Source organism: Parasteatoda tepidariorum, chromosome 2 (assembly GCF_043381705.1).
Source record: "Parasteatoda tepidariorum isolate YZ-2023 chromosome 2, CAS_Ptep_4.0, whole genome shotgun sequence".
In the NCBI taxonomy this organism is placed as follows: Eukaryota; Metazoa; Arthropoda; class Arachnida; order Araneae; family Theridiidae; genus Parasteatoda; species Parasteatoda tepidariorum.
Window position 1 is genome coordinate 4,924,324 of NC_092205.1, and position 22,136 is coordinate 4,946,459.

The 22,136-nt window shown below is 24.6% G+C and overlaps 2 protein-coding genes across 4 annotated transcripts in view; both read left to right on the forward strand.

Moving 5' to 3' along the window:
* Positions 1 to 22,136, forward strand: part of LOC107442231 (uncharacterized) — a 141,511-nt gene that overhangs the window by 97,204 nt on the left and 22,171 nt on the right. The window lies entirely within an intron of this gene.
* On the forward strand, positions 4,233 to 20,522 carry LOC110283475 (uncharacterized). Of its 3 annotated transcripts, none has more exons than XR_011636043.1 (4): positions 4,233 to 4,247; positions 8,430 to 12,248; positions 13,279 to 13,544; positions 20,074 to 20,213. XR_011636043.1 is itself a non-coding variant. In XM_071177074.1 (4 exons), the coding sequence occupies exons 1-2, from the start codon at positions 8,417 to 8,419 to the stop codon at positions 11,488 to 11,490; spliced, it is 606 nt and encodes a 201-aa protein (XP_071033175.1). In that variant the 5' UTR covers positions 7,023 to 8,416; the 3' UTR covers positions 11,491 to 11,870; positions 13,279 to 13,544; positions 20,074 to 20,522. The 3 variants fall into 3 exon arrangements, 2 of the variants coding, with proteins under 2 accessions (XP_071033175.1, XP_021004346.2); XM_071177074.1 differs by lacking the exon at positions 4,233 to 4,247 and having other exon boundaries at positions 7,023 to 8,495; positions 10,964 to 11,870; positions 20,074 to 20,522; XM_021148687.3 differs by lacking the exon at positions 4,233 to 4,247 and having other exon boundaries at positions 8,363 to 8,495; positions 10,964 to 12,248; positions 20,074 to 20,522.

Below are 22,136 nucleotides of genomic sequence, written 5' to 3' on the forward strand. Positions count from 1 at the left end.
AATCTTAGATATGAACTGAAGTTTTTTAACTGATAAATTGACATAAATGTAAAAATTAAGTTGAACTGCAATAGAATAGAATAGATTATTTTGGAATGAAATTCATTGAAAAACAGACCATTCATTATAACTATAAAATAAATTAATATTTAACTAGGCATTTAAAATTAATTTTTATTTTGGGATTTGAAATGTTTGTTCTCCACTTTAATGCTTTCTAGCTAATGTAATAAATTTAATGTGTATTGTATGACAACATTTTCACTATTTCTTATGCCAGATACATTAAATTACTTTTAATTCTGCCTTTTCATAATTTGTATGACAATGATATAAACATTTTAATTTTAAAACTGTTGTTTACTACTTGATGAACATGAATACATTTATATTTGTTACTATATGGTGTTTTATATCCTTTTTAAGAGTAAGAAAAACTTGTTTGAAAATTGGATGCACAACAACTGTATCTTAAAATACCTTTTTAATTTTAAAATTTTTATGCTATATTATTTGATTTATTTTATTAATAAATTTTTTTATGAATTAAACAAATTATTTCGTTTTAATTATGCATTATATTATTCATTTATTTTATGAATAAAAGAAATTATTGCAAATTATGTATAATATTAATTAATACAAATTATTTTGGTTTGTTTCAACACTTAAGTAAATTTCATTGAAGGACTTTATTCTATTGAGTAGGAATCACTTATGAAAACTTAATGAGTTTTTTTAATTTCTATTTATATCCTTGATTTTGACACACATTTGTTTAATTTTTTTTTTTTTTTTAATGTAGCATATTATCATGAAACTTGTTATATTGACAACCTCTGTATGTTGATCACTTACGTTACTTAGTGGATCTGAATGATCAAGTACCAAACTAGCAAAACAATTAAAGTTGCCCAACTTGCTCAACTTTCTCTGTATCTTTTATCCCTTTCGATTAAATTATGTTTTATTTGTAATTAATATAAAAAATTATTGCAGTAAATTTCTACTTTGACCACAAAGCACAACATATTTTAAAAATAGAAGGCTGGTTGTATGTCTAATGTCCAATTTTCATCCTAGGAATGTCCAATTTTTGTGTTAAAATTATTAGTTTATTGATTTATTTAAAAAAAAAAAACATTTTTTAGCAAATTAGAGTGTTTAAGTTTTTTGCCTGTATAAATGACTAAATTTGCTGGAGTCAGATATTTTTTGTTTTTTACTAGATTGGTTTTCCAATAATAAAAAATAGTTTATATCATAAATCAAACTTAGTTGTACTATTGAAATCAGAATATATATATTAAATTTTTTTGTAACATTAAAAATATATATGCTATTTATATTAGTGCTTTTTTTCCCATTTTAATATGTTATATATCAGGAAATTGAATTTGTTCTTATATTGAATATTATTGAATTTGAAATTATAAATTTGTTCTTCGTTGAAAACTTAAAAATCTCTTGTTAATAAATAATCTTGTTACCAATTATTGATTGCATAAAATGAAATTTAAAGGAGGATAAGTTTTTATAAGTAGAATTACAATTGGTGATTTGTTTTATCAACTCATAATATAAAATGTTTATTGTGTTATCTATACCAGAATTAATAATTCCACAACAATGGAACATTTTTATGAATATTTTTATGTATTAAAATATATTAGATTTATATATTTAATATTTTAATTTCTTGATCTTCTAATAAATTCTTCAATTTCTATTCTTAAATTCTATTGTTATTTTGACTACATATTTAATCTACCATAGTGTTTAATGTTATCAAAAACAAATTTCCTAGAGAACTTTTTCTGTCCTTTAAATTTATAATGACAGCAATGTCATTTTGGTATCAAATCATTTCATTTAGTATCAAATCATATCATTTGGTATTTATTGTTGGCTTTATAATTGTAAAAAATGTAATTTTGTCTCTGTTTTCTGTATTGCTGTGAATTTTTTTTAAATGTGAATTCAATTTAGTCTAAAAAAATCTATTTTTGCTTTATAGTTAACATTTTGTAAAATTAAATTGAGGAATATATGTGTAAATATGCTAATGATTGAACAGAAAGGCATACTTGAAACTGAAGAACTGCCTTGATTATGAAGCATATCATTCTTTTAAAAAAAATTACTTTTGGTATAAAAGGTTATTATTGAAATTGCTTTCTGTAATATTTTGTTGTATATCTGCTTCATTTATTAGTTATGTAATTTTAAACTTAGATGTTTTGTAATTTTAAATAGTTTGCAATTGAAACTCTGGAAACAAAGATTCAGTATGATATTATTTTTATACGATTTTTTAATTAACATGATACACGATTTATAAAAAGTTATCTTTGACTATAAATTTATTTGTCAGTAAAGAAATATATTATTATACCTAATATTTTTTATATTTAATATTTCTAACAAACTTTTTTACGAATGTATATATTTTTTTTTTTTTATCAAACTCATGTAAACTGAATTTGTTTTATGTATTAAATGTAGGGTACTTTTCTATCTTGCCAGTGCAAGTAAATTCAACTATTTTTTTTATTAATTTGTATTTTTTTTATTTTAAATTTTTTTGCAAAAAATGTCGTCATTGTAATTAAAAAAAAAAGAAGAAAAAAAAGTTGAGTTTACTAGCGCTAGGTGACTTTGCACTGACGACTTAATGTTTGTGCCGGCGAAATGGAAAAGTACCAAATATAGTTAATGTAAAAAAAAAAGCGTTATGGTTAGTGTTATTGCTGTTATTTAGTTAGTGACAAAATAGTAATAATTTTTTCATTGTTTATAAATAACATTATATATAAGCAAGTTAAAATAAAAGTGTTAGCTTACAAAAATGCATTTTTAAAATTTTTTTATGTTATCAGAGTGCAATTATTGAATTTAGTTATTTATGTACCTGATGTTTTTTTGAATTAAATCTATTTCCGACTTTAGGAAAACAATTTCTTTTTATTGATTGAAATTATTAAATATTTATTTGTAAAAATTTTGCTTGGATGTCAAGTACTTAAACATGATGATGCCATTTATTCTTCTAATTATTTAATAACTGAAAATATTAAACAAAATTTAATTTTGTAACCAAAATTTATATCACAAAAAGCTACCACTAAGAAATTTTTATTTCATCAAAACCTTTAAATACTTGTTTACTTATATTTTAGTTTTTATTTGCATTAATTCTCAAATGTACACCTTACAATATTTTTAAAAACTAATAACTTTAAATTGCTAAAAATGTTAAATTAAGAATTCTGTTACTAAACTGATGTATTAAAACTTTTTGTGGCTAAGTATGTTTCTTAAAATTATTTTTTATTTGTTATTACATTAAATTCTAAATTTTTTATATCTGTATTTCAAAAGAAAGGGTATTTAAATTCCTCTGTGTATGTTGAGTGTTTATTGTTTTGTTCTTAAGTATTTCAAAACTTTTTTTATTTTGATAAAATTATAAATGATTTCTATTTAATCTGATTGTTTTATTTTGAAAATTAAACTAATTGTTTTATTTATTAAAAATAAGATTTTTTCTTTAAATAGAGGAGGGATTTTTCATCAAAAATTAAAAAAAATTAAAATTGAAAATATAACTACAGTCGAACTCGTTTATAACGAGCTCGGATTTAACGAGAACTCGGATTTACCGAGGGAAACTAGAATATTTGGTTGGATCAATGTTAAGTCTATGGAACAGATGTCGCTTTTAACGAGCAAGACCCGGTTTTAGAGAGCAATATTTTTCCGTCTTGTAATCTTTTTTCTCATCTTTCTAGTCTTTCTGTCTTATCTTTTTTTCAAAATGATAAGAAATGTGCGCGAAATAAAAAAAAAAGCGATTAAATTAATTAATGTAATTAAAGTAAGTAAGTATTAATTAAATTTTAAGTAAATTCAATCATTTGACCTCCCAAGCCCCCCCCCCTCTTCTGGTTGCACGCCTGTCTTAAGTACCCGTTTATTACGAGCACTCGGATTTAACGAGTACATGTTACGGTCCCTTTGTGCTCGTTATAAACGAGTTCGACTGTATTACATACATTTATTTTGCACATTTGTTTTAGTATTATATTTATTTGTTTTTAGTTTTTATTTAATTTTAATTTTTCTTTTAGAGTGTAAAAATTAGGTTAGAGTTAAGATCAACTTTATTTCAGTTTGTTGAAACTATTTTTAAATAATTTGAGGAGGAATACTTCCACTTATATGATAGAATTTTTTATGTAAATCAGGTGAGCAAAATTTATACATTGTTTCAATTCTTATTGCTTTTTTACGTGTAAAATATTAAAGCAAATACTGTATCTTTTTTATCTATTTTTTATGTATTTTATTATGCAAATATGTGAATGATGTATGTCATATTTAATTCCTTAAAAGAATTTACATTTATTATTGTCTCATATTTTTTACATTGGAGAATTTCACGTTTCAGAGGACACAAGATCACTTTTTTTGTGTGTCCTGTACAATTTTTTTTTTGCATATTTCAGATGCTATAGCATTTAAGCAGACTCACTGTCATTCTTTTTCTTTTGCTTTTATCTAATAAATGATTTTTTTTAATATTAATTGTTGTATTTTTCTCTTTTTAGGTGAGATTTGTTCTTATGATATTGAAAATCCTTCATGTTTGAAAGAGTTTGTTTGCCCCTTTTGTTTTCGTACGTATGCCAAAAAATTTACCTTGAAGCGCCACATCTCTGAAACTCATAGTAATATAGATCCAAAGAAGTATGAATGTAAAATTTGTCATAAACGTTATTTGAGAAAAGACTATGTTGTGTTCCATTTGCAAACAGTTCATGGAGTTTGAACTGTTCTATAACACAAAGATATCTTCTGTCATAATGTGATGTGATTTACGATTAACAAGACTTTAAATCATAATACAATTTATGATTATTATATGCCTGCATTATAAGTTGTTATTATTACATGTCTGAGAAATTTATTCAGAAACAGAGTATTATATATGAATGTCCATCTTAAATGTATGCCTATTCATTACAGTTTATATATTTTATTGCATTTATATTTTAACATTTATAAACAGCACAATCATATGGTTAAAATCAATATAATAATTTATTGTTAAAATTGCATGATTCTTTCTTGCAATTTCTTTTGGGGTAAATTAAAAAAAAAAAAATTTCTCATAAAATTCCACCAAAAAATTCCAAAAAAAAAAGGAAAAGTTATTCGAATGAACTAGGTAGATCTAAGATTGAAGTATTAAGATTAAAATCTGAAATTGAAGTAAAAAGATTAAAATCTGCACTTGGTAATTAGTTCAATAGTTTGTATTGATTAGTTTTAATTATTATTTTATTATTAAGGATAAGTTGAAGAATAGGCATGGATACAGACATTCATTCTACAAATTTATACTAGTTTAAACATTTTATTTTTTTAAGATTTTGAAAAAAAAGTTATCTTGTTAGTTGTAGGAGCCATTAGTTTTGTTTAAAGTTATTAGTTTAACAATAGTTACATTTGAGTTCAAAAAGTTAGATATTGAGTAATTATTATATTTTAATGTTTTTTATTTCAAAACATTTTATGTTACACCTTTATTTCTATTTTTATTATTATTTTATTTAAATAATATGTTCATAAATTGATAATATTTTTTTAAATAGATAAAATTATCTATTTAAAAAAATTAAAGAGACTATAAATATAGTCTCTTTAAATGTTGCTCTAGTCACTGACCTGATTTTCTGAAATATTTCTTTTCATTATTTTTTCCATTTTTTATTTTATTTTTAAGATTATGTTTTTGGATTGCGTTAATCTTGAATTCAAAACTGCAGAGATAGGTTGAACCCAAGGTTGAATCAAAAATTTCTTGTTAATATTTTAAATTTTAAGACAGATTTTATCACCCATAAGAAAGAAAATATAATATCCATTTCTAAATTATATATTTTTTCTTTCGTTTAAAAACAGTTTAAGATTACTTAATTATTAATTTAATTTAATTGAATCTGTTAATTGTTTTTTTATATTTAATGAGCAAATACGTTCCTATTTCATATTAACGACTGTGATTTTTTTAATGTTTAATATTTAGAATATAAATATACCTATGTTTCTTTTATGTTAGTATAATTAGTTCTATTGTGCATAAATATTTTTGCAATTCCATTCTTATAAAATAGATGATGTTTAACTTTGAGGAACATTTTTGTTTCCAATATCTTTTTATTTTTTATGAGGGGGGGATGGCAGATGTTATGAGATTAACATCCTAGTTAAGTAAAAAAGAAAGAAGAAACTGCATTTTAAAAACTGTAGGAATTATATTCTTTATGAGAAAAACTGTTTACCATTGATAGTTAGTTTAAGCTAAGGTTGTATCAAGTTATTAAATATTATTTGGTTAATAAAGAATGAGAAGAATTTTGATTCAATTTGTAACATTCCTGATTACTTTTATGTCAAGGCATTAAAAAAATATTTAATCTGTCGCACGCAACTGTGTTATTTTATTTATAACAATATTGTTTAGGAGTGTTAACAAAAAAAGACCTAAGTTTAAATTCCTATTACTTAAAACTGAAATTACTCATTAATCTAACTGTCTCTTAAGGAATTGAACCTGACTCAAAGCAGCCTTCCATTCTTCCCAATTCTACACATTTGATTTTGAGTTCTTTATTTAAATCTTTTTCAGGTTACCAGGAGTACCATAATGTAACATTTTGAAAGAGCGAAAGTTTTCATTTGACTGAATATAATTTCTAATTTAATCAAAACATAAATAAGTGCATGCAAATGTACTGCATACAATAAAGAAACATAAAAATCAACCCAAGGAAATTTTCTAGATGGTTAAACTATAAGTATAAATAAGAATAAATTGTGTTAAATACTATCAATAAACAAGTATATTTTTAAAAGTCTAATAAAGAATAAAGTTTAGACCCTATTATTTGGAGATTTAAATCTTCAAACCTTTTTCACTCAATTTTTGCTCTTTTATTTTTATATTTATTTTTTTATTATTTTTCTTTGTATATTTTCGAGTAATATTTCTTAGTACAAAGTAAATTTAGTTGAAATTTTATATTTTTTTGTAGCATTTATTTTAATTTTGATTATTTTTAATAATGTTACTTCTGGGCTGAGTGATTTATCGCAAACATATTTTCACAAAGCTTTGAAAAATTGATACAGCAACAATGTGAGTGTATGAAGACTTATTAGAATTATCTAAGTTTTTGAAGATAAATTGTAATGCCCTTCTTATCTAAGATATTAAGTTAGATATTAAATTTTAAAAAAAGTTAAATTTTTAAGTTCTAGCATTTTAGCATCTATATTCAGGAAAAGTATATACGTTCAGCATATATATTCAGGAGGAAAAAAAAAAAACAATTTCTTTTGCAATATAAAGAAAACTGTATCTCATTATTAAAATTTTTCCAATTTTAATTACGATAAACTTAAAATGTTATTCAAATTGTAATAATAATCAAATTGCAATGGTTAGGTAAATCTAGTGAAGTTTCTTATTTTTAAGGTGTAATAAATACCATCTGTACTAATTATGTATTCACAATATTTTTGTTAATAATTAAATGCAAAATAATATTTTTAATAAACGGATTTACTATAATGACTTAAAAATATGTGAATATACTTGGCAACTTTGTAATTTTGTTTAAAAGGGGCAATAAGAAAAAGGCCCCCCTTTTACAGAATAATTTTTATGCTATTTTATTAAAATAATGGCATTTACTTTTTTAGTTTTTCTAAATTACATGTTAAAATATTTTGCTTGTCATTTCACATAATTTGGACACTATGTTTAGTTACTTTTATTACATTTTTTTTAAACTCCTTAAATTATAATAGATGCTGCTATAATATTTACTTTTTCCATTTCTCTGTACAGAAACTGCATTAAATAAGTTAGGTGCAATTATATTAAGATTTCATAAAAATGTGTGATAATGTAAAAAATAAAGGAAGGAAACAAAATAATCTCAGCACAAAATATAATTAAAATAAAATTATGCTATAAAAGTTAGTTTTTATTGTATTTAGTAATCATGATGTTACACATCCTAAGTTTTATAAATTAAAATATATTCACACCAGTACTAAAAAGTTTTGGTAGTATGAAATTATTAAATTATACATCCTAAGTTTGATCAATTAAAATAAATTTTTATCATTAATAAGAAGTTCTGATTATATAAAATCATGAAATTATAGATCCTTAAGTTTTATGAAAATAATAAAAAATGTTTTGAAAAAGAAAAGTGTGTTTTTGTTTTATCACTGACTGAAAATTATTATTTTTTTCTTTTAACTTTTATGTTTTCAACAAAATATATATTTTTATGTATTTATATACTGTGGGAATATTAAGTAATTTTTATCATAACGCATGTTTTTTTTAGGTGGTATACAGTTTGCCACTGGTGACTATAGATGTCCATATTGTCAGAGAATCTATTCAAATAAAAGTAATTTGAAGCGGCATGTAAAAGAAACTCATCAAAAAGCTAATGCCAAAAAATTTCAGTGCCACATTTGTCATAAATTTTATTGTAGAAAAGAATATTTGTTGCTTCATATAAGTACTCTTCATGGAGTTTAAAAAATGTTAAATTCATTTTTAAATATTTAATTAAAAATTTGAAACTCATTTTGCAGTTGAAAATTTTTTTAACATTGTTTTGTATTTTTCATATTTTGTATTGTTCATTATTGTTTAATGTATATCCATATTTTCATGTTGTATATAATTAACGGTTTAATTAATTAATGAGTTGTAATTAATTTAAATCTAGTTATTATCTACTCAAAGTATGTTTTAGAACTGATATAGTTTGAAAATTAAGTTTAGCTTTCTTTTGTGGTTTTAGTCACGATTACTGATCGAATGAAGACTGATCTGTTTTATGGAAAAATTCATATGATTAGGTTTCGGTAACTTTCTGTTACACTTTTTCCTGCCTCAGGACTTTCAGATGTAAGATTACTCTCATTTGAAAATTTTAATGCTTTCTTTAGCTAAGAATGTCCGTCGAGCCAACTTCATCAGTGATGAAGACCCCATCAATTTCTGGATCAAATTTGAAATTCTGAAAAAAAATTTGTCTGTGTGATGTTAAAATTTTTTCTACTTGTACACTCTTTTGAGGGACACCAATGGAAAACGAAACCATTTTTTTTTAACTTTCATGGATTCTGAGAATAAAGATGGCCTTTTTATTCATTAGAAATCGGATTAATATGCTTAATAGGTGTCCTGATAAACGGTTCTCTACTGTGATTCATATAATTTGTACTTTTATTGTTTAAATAAAATTATAATAAATATTTATTTTAATCTATGATATTATATAAAAGGAAAAATGCTAAATTGTGTGCAAAAATACTGCCAAGTAAACTTTTAAAAATACGTTACCTTACCGATAAAATTTGTAAGATTTACTCAAGATCTATTTTAAACTGTTTAGAAAAACTAAAACTTTATGCTGAAAGAATAAAGTGAAAACCTGGCACAATTTTTAAGAACTTAGTGGTAGAAATATAGTAGGCAGATTGTTTACACTTTAAAACAAAAGTAGTTCATTGATCTTTTAATTAGTCTACATTTCAGCTTTGTCCCGACAACTGCCCCACTTATAAATCTGACTTGTTCAGGAATAGGCTGGTCCATCGGAGCATATTCAAGTGTGCCGTCTCTACTGCCATTTTCTAGCCTAGTTGACCTGTTAATAGATATAGTGTTTCTTTATATTTTAAAATATTATCTAAGTTATTTTGCTTTCGTTACAGTTTCCCTTGTTACCTATGATTTATTTATTTGTGTTTAATTTCTTTCGAAAATTGAGTATCGTGTATCCTGGTGCTTAAGTCGACTTTTCGAGCCCCCAAAATTGGCAGAAATCAGGGGGATAACTTATACATCGTTAGTAAAGTTAGACATTCTTTCATTGTGAAATATTAATGCATTATGAACAATTAAATAGCTATGAATAACTCTGAAAAATTAAGAATAAGAAAAGTTAAAATAATTTGTTCAAGAGTACTTCACAAAATATGACACAATAAAAGCTTTTAAAACGTACCTTAAAGTTACACATTTAAAGATTTCAAAACATACCCGTATTGGATTCAATAAAGTTTGCCGTATTATTATATATGTCTCAATTGGCAATGAATTTTACTTCATTCTCATCTACTGAGTCATCGACTCAACCCACATCAAAGAATTCGAGATTCCACACTTTTAATATAATTTCACAATAACATGTGAATTCACATTTTGTCATGCCTCTAGTATCATTTGAGTCTATAGGAATAATAATCGACTTATTGGCAGAAAGTTATACACCTCTCAAACAAAAAACTAGCTATTTCTTATCAAAAATGGGGATTAATTTATATAATAAGATGTAGGGTAATTCTAACATCTGGATGAAGCTACCAAATTCTACTTGTTAACTAACATGTTTTTTAAATTTAATTTGTTTACAAATATAAAAATATTACATCATTTTTATAATTACAAACAAGTTTGAATAAATCTTTAGTTTCAAATGCTTTATATAATTCACTATATATCATTAAAATAGTTTTGTTTATCAAAAATTAAATTTATTAATTATTTATATTGCAAATTTTTTATTTATTCTGTCTTCTAATTGTATTTTTATTATGTATACCAAATGGGGTCCTCCAGTCCATTCCTGAACTTGTATCCTATACACATGCATTCTTATGAATATAAACTAAGTTTCACAAGAATGTATTTGTCTGTATAGAAAGCCAGATGCAAATTCACTTTTATTATATACAACTGCATTCTTACGAAAATTGTTTTATATTCTTAAGAATGTGGGTTTTATTACTAAGATATCAATATCTACAGTATTCAACTTGTTTTGGAATAGTTTAACACTAAAGTTTATCTTTTTTGTAGGGGGTTTCTGCTTTAGTCAACTTGCCTGTTCATTAAATCAATCTGATCCAAACCTGAGAGTTCAATGTGGTAAACAGTCTTTAGGCTATGGAAATTTTTATGTTCAGGAATCTATGCAAGCTGAAAGGCCAAAGAAGGGTGTACACTTTCTGGATGTTGTGCTGAAATCTGAATTTGTAGAAGATGCAGAGAGTAATGTATCGTTTGAGTTATTAAGCAAGAATTGTTCTCTGTGTGAGAAGACGTTTGAAGAAAAAGATCTAGAGACACACATACGGTTAAGTCATAATCCCACTGTTTATATAAGAGATGATGCAACTTTAAAAGATAGAGATCCCGATGAACCGGTCACCTTAAAAACGAATAAGTCGCAATTAAAAGAGTGTCAGTTTTGTCATAGAAACTTTGACCGTAAATCTACACGGTATGAAAATCACATAGCAAATTGCAGAGTTCAAAAGGCCCTTGTTAAATGTATTTATTGTGATAAGACATTTACAAAAGAGGCATTTTCTAAACATATATAAATATCACAAGTGATATTTATGAAAATTCTGTTTTACTCTTAAACTTTATAATATTGGATTTGTTAAGTATAGTGTTTGAGTTTGAAGGGTGTCATTTTCAAGTTCAAACTTTCCTGAGAATTTGACTTCGACCTATAAACTCTATTAAAAGTTAAATTGATGCTCAGTATTGAGGTGTAACACTCTGCACTCCCACGTCACAGGTACAGAGTTCTGTCCCCAGACCAGGCAAGGTTGACTCAGCCTTTCATCTCTTCAGTATGTTTATAAAATGAGCATCAATCATGCTTGGGGATGAGTTCTGTGTTTGACTGACCATTAATCAGAACATCTGCTCCTGTACTCCAGAGCACAAGGTCAAGAAAACTAGGACGGGCACAGTAGGCCTTAGTCTTCCATGGGCTGTTGGGCCACTAAATTTATTTTAAAATTTATATGAAATCCTAGGAAATTATTAATAGAATTACTAAATAAATGTTAATTTCAACTTATGTATATATTTTTTCTATGTACAATAAGAGGTAAAGGTATCTTTAACTGCAATATAAAAAAAATTGAATTTTATGTTATAACAGTTGATGAAATAAATACTAAACAAAATATTGAAATGGTACAAAACCATAAAAGAGTTAGATATGAATATCTTGCATGTTTACTCTCAAATAAATGAACATTTTATGTCAAGAAAATCTATCAGTGTCTTCATTAGTCAACTCTATAAATATCTGTAGGAAAACGTTTCATTACATATATGAGAGGTAAATATAATATGTGTATTCCTTATATTAGAAAATATTGATAATTAATTGAAGTAAAGTCTTTTTTTAAAATTTTAAACATTTTAGTTGAATTTTACTTTTAAATGATGCTGCATCTCCTTTTATTTTAATTTAGATTGTAGCATTTAAATTGCATTAATTAATTATTGTACCACTTTCTTACTCTAGTGTGTTTAATGAGTTCTGAAGCATTGTAAAGTGTTTATGCATTTATTAGATCTATAAAAAATAATCTTATTTGCAAGCATGATGTTTCAGTTTTTTCTCACTCCTTTCAATCTTTTTTTTAACAAACTTATATTCTAGATCATTTAGACTTAGCTTTTTTACTTCTTGTTATAAAGAATACAATTTTCTAACTTAGATTCATAATTTTGAATTTTACAAAGTTAAATTTTAAAATAACATATTGTTTAAAAACTGCTAGTTTCATTGTCTTATTTTGTATAAACCGACAAAATTGAGTTAATCCCAACTGTGTCAAAATTTCATTTGTTAATTTCAGTATTTTTTGCAAATTTTTCTCTTTATATATTTTCATATAAAAAGTTTTATTTATTTATTTTTATTTTCATCATAAAACTTGAGATGTGCTTGTGTGAATTGAAACCAATGGTTGTTATTAGTTTAAAAAGAAAGTTATTGTATTTTTCATACTGACTGTAATATGTTTATCAACAATAAAATTCCCTTTAAAGTTTTTAAAAGAGGCAACAGCAATTTTAAATCAATTAGCAAATCTGAAGAATTATCTTAAAAATATTTTTTTTTAAAAAAAGATTCATTGTTCTAATATTTTATAAACAAGATGGATGCAGCTTAGAAAAGTTTATTTTTCATCTACATCTCATCGAACATAACAATTTCTGATTTTTAAAAACAATTAAACTTTTTTTTAAAAAAGTGTTAAGGGATTGAAAGAATTTTCATTGTTATTTGTATACACTCATTTTTGTACTTATTAGTTTTGTTTGAGTGACATAAATTAATAAATTTAATATATTTTTAGAAGTAATTTTATCAAAAAATAAGCGACCACCGAAGAACCCTGCGATTGAGGCTCTCCTTGACTCTACCGAAGAACCTTTCTGCATTTTATGTGAAAAAAGCTTTCTTTCAAAACAAACACTGAAGAGGCACCTGAGAGAAAAACACTTCCCTGAGCTACTAACCATGCAATGCGATATTTGTTTAAAGACATTTCATAGAAAAGACTATGTTAGCATCCACAAAAAGATGATTCATAAAATTTAAAGTCTCATTCATCATTTTTTGGTAAAATTTATTAATTAACTTTGAAATACAATCATCAACATTTTACAATAATAGTTTTTAATCATATACATAAGTCGATAATTTTTATTTAAATAAAAAATAAATTATTTTGAAGTTAGTTTATAATTTGAAGTGACTTAAAATTTTACGCATTTTTGGTATATTTACATTCATATATTTTATATTGTATAAAAACTGAGCAATTTTTTTTTTAATGTTTTTAAATGTCTGTTTTATATTTAAATAAGCTGTTTACTGTTTCATAAATGCCAGATGAAGCAGATTTTGTTTATAATCTTACATTGTATTCAGTTAGGCTTGGTGTTCTCACTTATTTTTGTCGAGCTTAGGAAGCTCTTTGAGGTCTGTACTTGGTATCATTGTCCTGTGAGAAATTTTAATCTCTCTAAAATTTATAGTATTTAAAAAAATTCATACTGCATAATTTATTTGCAATATTGTAGATTTGATGACATACTATAAATATTTCTCCTTTTTATTTTTATGTAAATTAATTTAAACTTTTTGTGAGTCACATTTTTTATCTAATCTTTTCTTGTGGTAAACCCTAAAAGGATTGTTATTTTATTTTTAGCCATTGCTTACTAAGTTCCATGTTTTTAGTTTTATCAAAATGTATTATTTTCAATTTATTAAAATTAGAACCGTATATGCCAGCTAAAAATGAAATGATTAAACATTTTTCTAAACCTGCCGAGTAATTATATTTAATGTCAAACATAATGTCATCAAAGTCAGAAATAAAAGTTATTACATAATTATATTTAGTATTTTTATATCAATTAGTATTATTTAAAAGTAATTTTTTGGTGCAACCAGTAGATTTTATTTTATTTTGTTTTATTTTATAATAAGGATGTGAATTTTTAGTAATTGCCATAGATTATTAATAATCATATTAACAGTGGTTAATAACTTTTTAAGGGTGTGTGGGCCATTTTTTGGTCTGTATGGCATTGTACCATTTATTCGATAAGGTAAAGTGTATATTAATTTTCAAATTTCATACTTAGCACTAAAATATCCAACACTTATGCAGTGTCAGTATTTTCCACTTTTTCAGTATCATATGTATATTAAAACTCAGCATGTTTGTATTGTTTTTATTTTTTAATAAATTAAAAGCTATAGCAGAAAAAATCTATTTGTTTTAATAATAAATTTATCATCTAACTGCAAAATGTTGTTGATATGCATTATTCAATTAATTGAATAATGCATTATTCAATTATTCTGCATTATTCAATTAATATTTTATAAAATTTTTAGGCCTAAGTAAATTTTTATAATATTATGATTTATGTTTTTTCCTTTACAAAATATACTCTATACCTAAAAATAGCCGTAGAAAAATAACAAAATAAATATTATAACTTTGAATGAGAGGTTTGCCAATGATATTGTATCATATGTAAAAATATCTGTGCAGCACACTTTTTTGAAATTTCATGAATATAAAAGAGTGAAATAAGTGTATTGCCGCAATTAAAATTTCTTAATAGATTGCTAAAAAAAACTTCAATACTTTTTTCTTCTCAAAAGTATATTTTAGAAAAAGTATTTATATATTTTTTTAAAAAATTCGTTTTATTTTATGTGTATATTTTCAGATAAAATTGTTTATATAATGTATGCTAGTGATGCGCAATCTTTTTGAAAGAAGAGCAATTGGACTGAATAATTACTCTTCCAAGGGTAGCAATGATGTAAAAATTATATAAATTAAGAGCAATTGCTCCTATGGAATAGAACTTATTCGATTTTTTGAGAATGTCTAATTACCTTATTCTACTTAAAAGTTTTGATACATATTTATCAAATGCGTGCCACAGTTTAAAAGTATTTAAAAAGCTTGCACAGATTTTTTATTACAAAATTAAACATTTCTCTATACGTAAATTTCTTTTAAATCAATATTTTTAACTGCATACTAATTGCATATTTTGTTTTTAAAATTAACATTTTAACTATATTTGTTTTAAAAATTTAATGATCAACTTAATTATTTAGGATTTCTTTTGTTATAGTTTAGATATTACATCAGAGTTTGTTAAAAAAATTTCTAAAAATATTTTATACACTATTTTATACAATTTTCAATTACAGTTTCAGTAGAAGTTTACATAGAAACCTAAATGGTTTCCTAGCAGACTACATTTGGCTACAAGTTATGATTACTTGATCGTATGATTACTTATTGTTGTATGATTACTTGATCTATTTAAGTTCTATTTCATTGTTCGTTTTTACAATAAATTATATTCCTGTTGTAATATAATTATGTCTATTTCAGTTTTTTAACTTTTTAACTATTTCTTCAGGTAAAATAATAAAATGAAAAAATTCTCCTATACTTAGGGTAATATTGGAAAAATCTAATTTGTAGTACAGGATATAACTCAATTTGGGATAGACCAAGTCCTATACCAGTAAAGTTTCTCAGTTAAATTGTTAAATGAACACAAATGCAGTCAAATCTTGATATCACAAAAAATCTACATTCTCTATGCATTTACTCTGTCGGTAATCAAAAATTCTCTTTAAGTATGAGACTTTTAATTTCACAAAGGATTTTTTCATCTCCAAAACTTTTCTCCAATTTCTGAACAATTTAAAATGCTTTTATAAATTCCAATATATAAAAAATATAAAATTTTATGAATCATTTCTTGAAATCCTAATAAGAAAAGCTTAAAATAATAAAAATTGCCTGAATTATCACTTCCTAAAAAAGTAGATAGGCAAGATATGTACATAGATGGGAATACTTTTTCATAAAGTAGGAAATAACTAGTTAATTAAATTAATCCAAAAGAAACTGATATTTATGAGGAAGTATTAACTGATTACCAAAATGTTTCAACTGGAAATAATCTTAATCATTGGGCTCTGGTATCTTGAGATATATCAAAAAAAGAAGATGATAAATCGAAGAACTTCAATACGTAAAAACAAATGAAAAAGCAAAGATATTCACATTGTTAGAAATAAATTAATATTTATTATTATTTTTGGAGTAAATACATGCCCTACAACTTCGTCAGTTTTGTCATTATTTTGACTGAATTGAATTGTTAAAAAAATTATCAATTTTTGATATGAGACTTTGTGTCCCTTCGAGTTTATAACACCATTGTTTGAGTGGTTAAGTTTATGATTACTGTAACATTTAGCTTCTGCTGATTGTTTTATCAGTTTTTGTAAACTCATATTTTAATAAATATTACTCTCTCACAATAGTGTTTCTTTCTGCTGAAACAAAGGATATGCACTCTTTGTTAAATATTAGTTTGTTTTTTTATTATTTTCATAGCTTATATTTTTGAAAAGTATTTTAGTCTGGTTTTAATCACATGAAGCTACTACAAACACTTCACTTCAATATGAGAAATATTACTGTTTATTATTTAAGATCCTTAAAATATTTGAAATTAATAAAGAATAATGTGTCATAATTTATAGATAAATAAAATTGCTTTCTTGGCAATGATGAGATAATTACTATGAGTGTAAAGAGATAATACATATATATTTTTAGTTCATATTGGTGTTATTATGTATAGATTAGTTAGATATTACATCATATTTACCATAAACTATTTAAAAATATATGCTGAAATAAGTAAAAATATGCAATCAATTTTAAGTAAAGTTACAATAATCGGACAGGATCGGTGTTATTTACATATTTTGTGCTGATAAAATACTATGGTCAATTAATAGGATATCATTCAAATATTAAATCAAAAATATGTTTTATCTAAGAATTCCTGTTATAACTTTTAGCAAAAATGCTAATTGATGAATCTGGTAAATGAGAATTGAATTAAATATAATTTAAGATAAATTTTGAAATTAAATTTATCTTAAATTATATTTGATTGAATTTATGTGGAAATTTTTCAGTACTGTTTTCATAATTGTAAATTTCTTAATATTTATTCTTCTATTTCCAAAACTCAATGTTCGCAGTGTCATCTGTTATTTTATTGTATGCCTTCTTCATTTTAAAACTTAATAAACCTCAACATTTGTAATTTGTCTTTTCGAAAAGTTATAAAAACTAAACTGTTTTTACTAAGGTTATTTTATGGTATAAAAATGTTCATAAATGTGATAACACTTAAAATTAATAGTTTAAATTGTGTCCCAAATAACTGCCATTTATAAATTATACTTGAATCACCTTAATTAACATTTTTGCTCGTATGATATTTAGTACATAAAATATGAACAAGTTATTAAATTTATTTATTCAAGTTTAGTTTATGGTTTTTATATTTAAAAATATTCCTGAGTTCAATTGTCTTCTAAATATTGAACTAAAGTTTGAAGAAACATGTATGTTTGTTTCTTAACTCATTGAGAATGAATGCTTTTATTTGGATTTACATTTCTATCATATTGGAATAAATAGCCATTTAGGTTATGAAAGTTAATAAATTTGAAAGTAATAAAATTTGTAGGCATATTAATTTTTAAGTGTGTTGCTACCCATTTGTTGAATATGCATTCATATTTAATGTGTTAAGTTTCAGAATAAGTTTTAGAGAAAAATTAAAGTGCAGCATTTTTCATAAACTTTTGATATACATTTGTAAAATTTATATCTGTACATTGGAGGTAAAGGACACCTTGTCAAAAAAATGTAAGTTTTTAGATTGCCATTTATTGTGACAGGTCATAGTGCCCTACACCACAAAGTAGAGTGAAATATCATGCATGGGCATGTGGTATGCACTCAATTTTAGAAACAAATAGTCATGGTGTGCTGTACCTCCTATGTACTAATAGTTATTGCATATGAAATATTGAATTCAAGTGCTTAGTGGAAAAAGGTTCCAAATGATAATTTATTTTAAAGAAATTAGAAATATTAGCTGTGGAAAACATAGCAATAGCAGGAAGTTGTTTTACAAAGCATATTATCCTAATAAAAACTTTTATTTAATGGTATTGCAGAATAAATGTATACAGCTATTAATAACATCTTTTTAAACAAAAATTTAGTATTTTTGCAAAATGATATTTGCTATCTTCTTCCATTTGCTCTTCAATTAATTTTTCTACCCTTAATTTAAATCCATCAACAGTAAGATGATTGACCTTCAGATTGTTGACTTATAAATAGGGGGATTATTGATCTATAGAATTTTTATCTGTATGAAGCTTTTTTGGCCTGACATAAAAGCATTTTTATGTCATTGCTGATTTGAAATAATGAATTCATACTATGATGTGGCTTTTAATCATCATCTTACAATGGGCGAATACGTTAAAAAAATGTTTTTTTAACTATTTAAAAAAATAATTTATTTCAGACCAATTTTTTTAAAACATATTTTCATTCTATCAGTCTAAAACAATATTGTTTTGATGTTAGCTTTTTAATTCTATTTTAGAAATATAATTTTTAATTTATATATATAGATTGTATAGAGGCAGGAAATATTTTTTTATAGTTATAGGCCATATTTAAAAAGGAAGAAAAAAATACTGTGTGAAATTATAGATTTTTTTAAACATGAATGAGTTAAAAAAAGTTTTTTTTTTTAAATTTAAACAGATAATTAATTTTAGTCCAGTTTTTTTCGCATATTAGTATTCTCTAGGTTTAAAAAAAATATTGTTTTGGTGTAAGCTTTTTAATTTTATTTTAAAAATATTATTTTTTTTATTCAAATTGAAATATTGCATAGATCGTGTTGGGATGGGAAATATTTTTTATAATTATAGCCATATTTAAATAGGAAAAAAAATAAATTCCCCTACGAAAGTATAAATCTTCTCAAACATAAACCTGTTTTACTTAATAACTAATCACTCAACTTGTAGAATATGCATTAAAAATATCATAATTTTTAAATTTCCTTTCATTTACAATGAATCAGCACTTTCATTTTATTATTGTGAAACATAATAAAATGATAGATTTCGAATGAATCTTAAAACTTAGAAGAAAATTGCAATTAAATACTTTGTTGACTGTTTTTTAAAGTTAAAAAAAAAATCTTAAGTGTATCACTTTTTTGGCACCAGATCTTTTGAAATGATAACATTGTGTGCAGCCAATGCTTTTCTGAAAAATTTCATTTTAGATAAAAAATTTATATTGTTATAACTGTTGTGAGCTAGTAACAGATGATGATAATTATTAGTTTAGTCTATGTCTGTAGCCTTCAACGCTGTAATTATGAGAATGGCTCAAAATGCGTACAAGAAAAATAATTATCATCATCTGTTACTAGCTCACAACAGTTATAACAATATAAATAATGAAAAGCATTGGTAACTTGATTTTTTTATTATTAGAAACGCTACTTCATCACAAGCATATTTTGGGCTCACACAAATGTGCAAAAATTGAGAATTCATTGTTTTTAATAATTTTCGAAGTAAAAAAATGTAAATGACTTAAAATGAAAGTTAAAAAAAACAACAATTAACTGCCTGAAATATTAGATTTAAATAAACTACCTGTATCAGTTAGTCATATTTTCTTTTTCAGATGTGGAATTTGATGGAGATGGCATAGTTATTGCAGATGTAAGCTACAGTGTTCCATATTGTACATATTGCAAAAGACGATTTTGTACTGAACAAACACTAAAACGCCATGTGCTGGAGAGACACGTGTCGAACCCCCGGAGATTTAGATGTGATTTATGTCATAAAACATTTTCTAGAAGACATTATTTAATGACACACAAAAGAATGTTACATTCTATTGTAATTTAAAGAGATATAGCTGCAATTATACTGTGTTCGAATTATTTTAAAACAAATTTTATACTGTTTTGTTTTAGGAAATTATTTAATAAATATTATTTTTAATGTTTTCTCAAGAAATGTTTAATAATGTACAAAATATGATATATATTTCTGAAAAGTTGAAATTATTGATTTTATATTATTAAAGTGAGTCAAAATGCTATAAAATAAAATTTTATATTTTTCTTTGCTGTAATTTAATCAAGTATTAAAATACAAACACTTACTGGTCAGTGAATAGGTCTATATATCAATAAAGATGCATTTTTGTATAGAAAAAGTAATTTAAAAACAAACTGTAAAAATTTAAAAAAGAAACCCACGCTAACAAATGTCAAATCTATTAATCAGACTTTCACTAATGATACATTCTAAATTTGGAATAAAATATATTTATAATGTTTTCCTCTCAGCTAGAGTATGGAGATAGTTAAAAACATTTTTGTTATTTGATGTGTTTTATTATTTAAAAAAATATGTATAACAGATGTATAGAAATGAAATTTTAGCACTTCATAAATGTAATTGCCATGAAACTTAACTTCATGCAAACAAAAATCGAGTTCTTTGATATCTATGTATACACTACTTATTTTATAAGTTTCAGCAAATGGAACTTCTCAGTGATGGAACTAAAGTTTTTGTATTTTGTTTCAACGTATTATATATATACAAAACCTTCTAGAAAAACGATCTCTATGTAGCGACCACTTTTGGGAGGCACAGAATTTTTTCCATAGACTTAGTGTTCGAAGAAACCTCTGGGAGAGACCATTAAAACCTCTCCTAGCAACCGGGCAAATATGTGCACCAAATGTGGAAAAGGTCATATAGGGAAACGCGAAAAATTTAACAAAACAAATAAGTGAATTAAAATGCATTCAAAATATTTGTGTGAGGCTCTTATTTAGAGAGGAGCTCTTTTTGAGGACACAACCTCAATGTGACAGTCAGAGTGCACTAAAGACGAGACTATCAATGATTTACTTCTAGAGTTGAAAGTTGTTTTAGGAACTATTTTGATAAATTACAATAAAAAGGAATTTGTTCACCATTTCTTAAAAATAATTTAAACAAATAAATCAACAGTTGAATAGGCTGATGACAGTTGTAAAAATTCTATTCGTGTTAAAAAAATTTCTGAGTTAGTTCACTACAATGAAAAAATATTTCACAAGAACCTTAAATGTTCGAAGGGACAATTTTTTTTTTTTAAAATCTGGTCTAACCGTATTTTATTAGGTCTATTTATCCTATGAATGTCCTTAGATGTTCAGAGGATTGTATCAACTCCCGTGTTTGGCAAGACTTAGCTATTTAACAACTATGTATTTCTAATAGCATAAGTTTACCCATAATCGTGCACATCTTAAAAGCAGATCTAGATCCTCTCTCTGTTGCTTTTTTTAAAAACTAACATTTATACACTAATGTTTTAAGAATCAATTTTATCTGAAATACAATAAGCAAACTATCAGCAATAGTAGACACTACCATTGAAAAAACTATGGGCAAAAAGTGGAATCCGTACAAATCAAGAAAGACCTCTTTAAATGTGTTGAAGCAGTCTCGAACATATACTTTATACATTTTAAAAGTATTTTTAACTATATCTATTAAACCTAAATGATAAAAAACTTGTCCGATTTGTAATAAATTTAACCTCTGCAAATCGAGCACATGGGAGAAAATAATTTGATCTTGTTTCTAGGTCTGCATTTGTAGGTAATTAGTGAAAGGACTGATAAATATTTTTGAGCTTATCTAAGCTTGAAACTTTGCCTGCATATTATTGTTTCA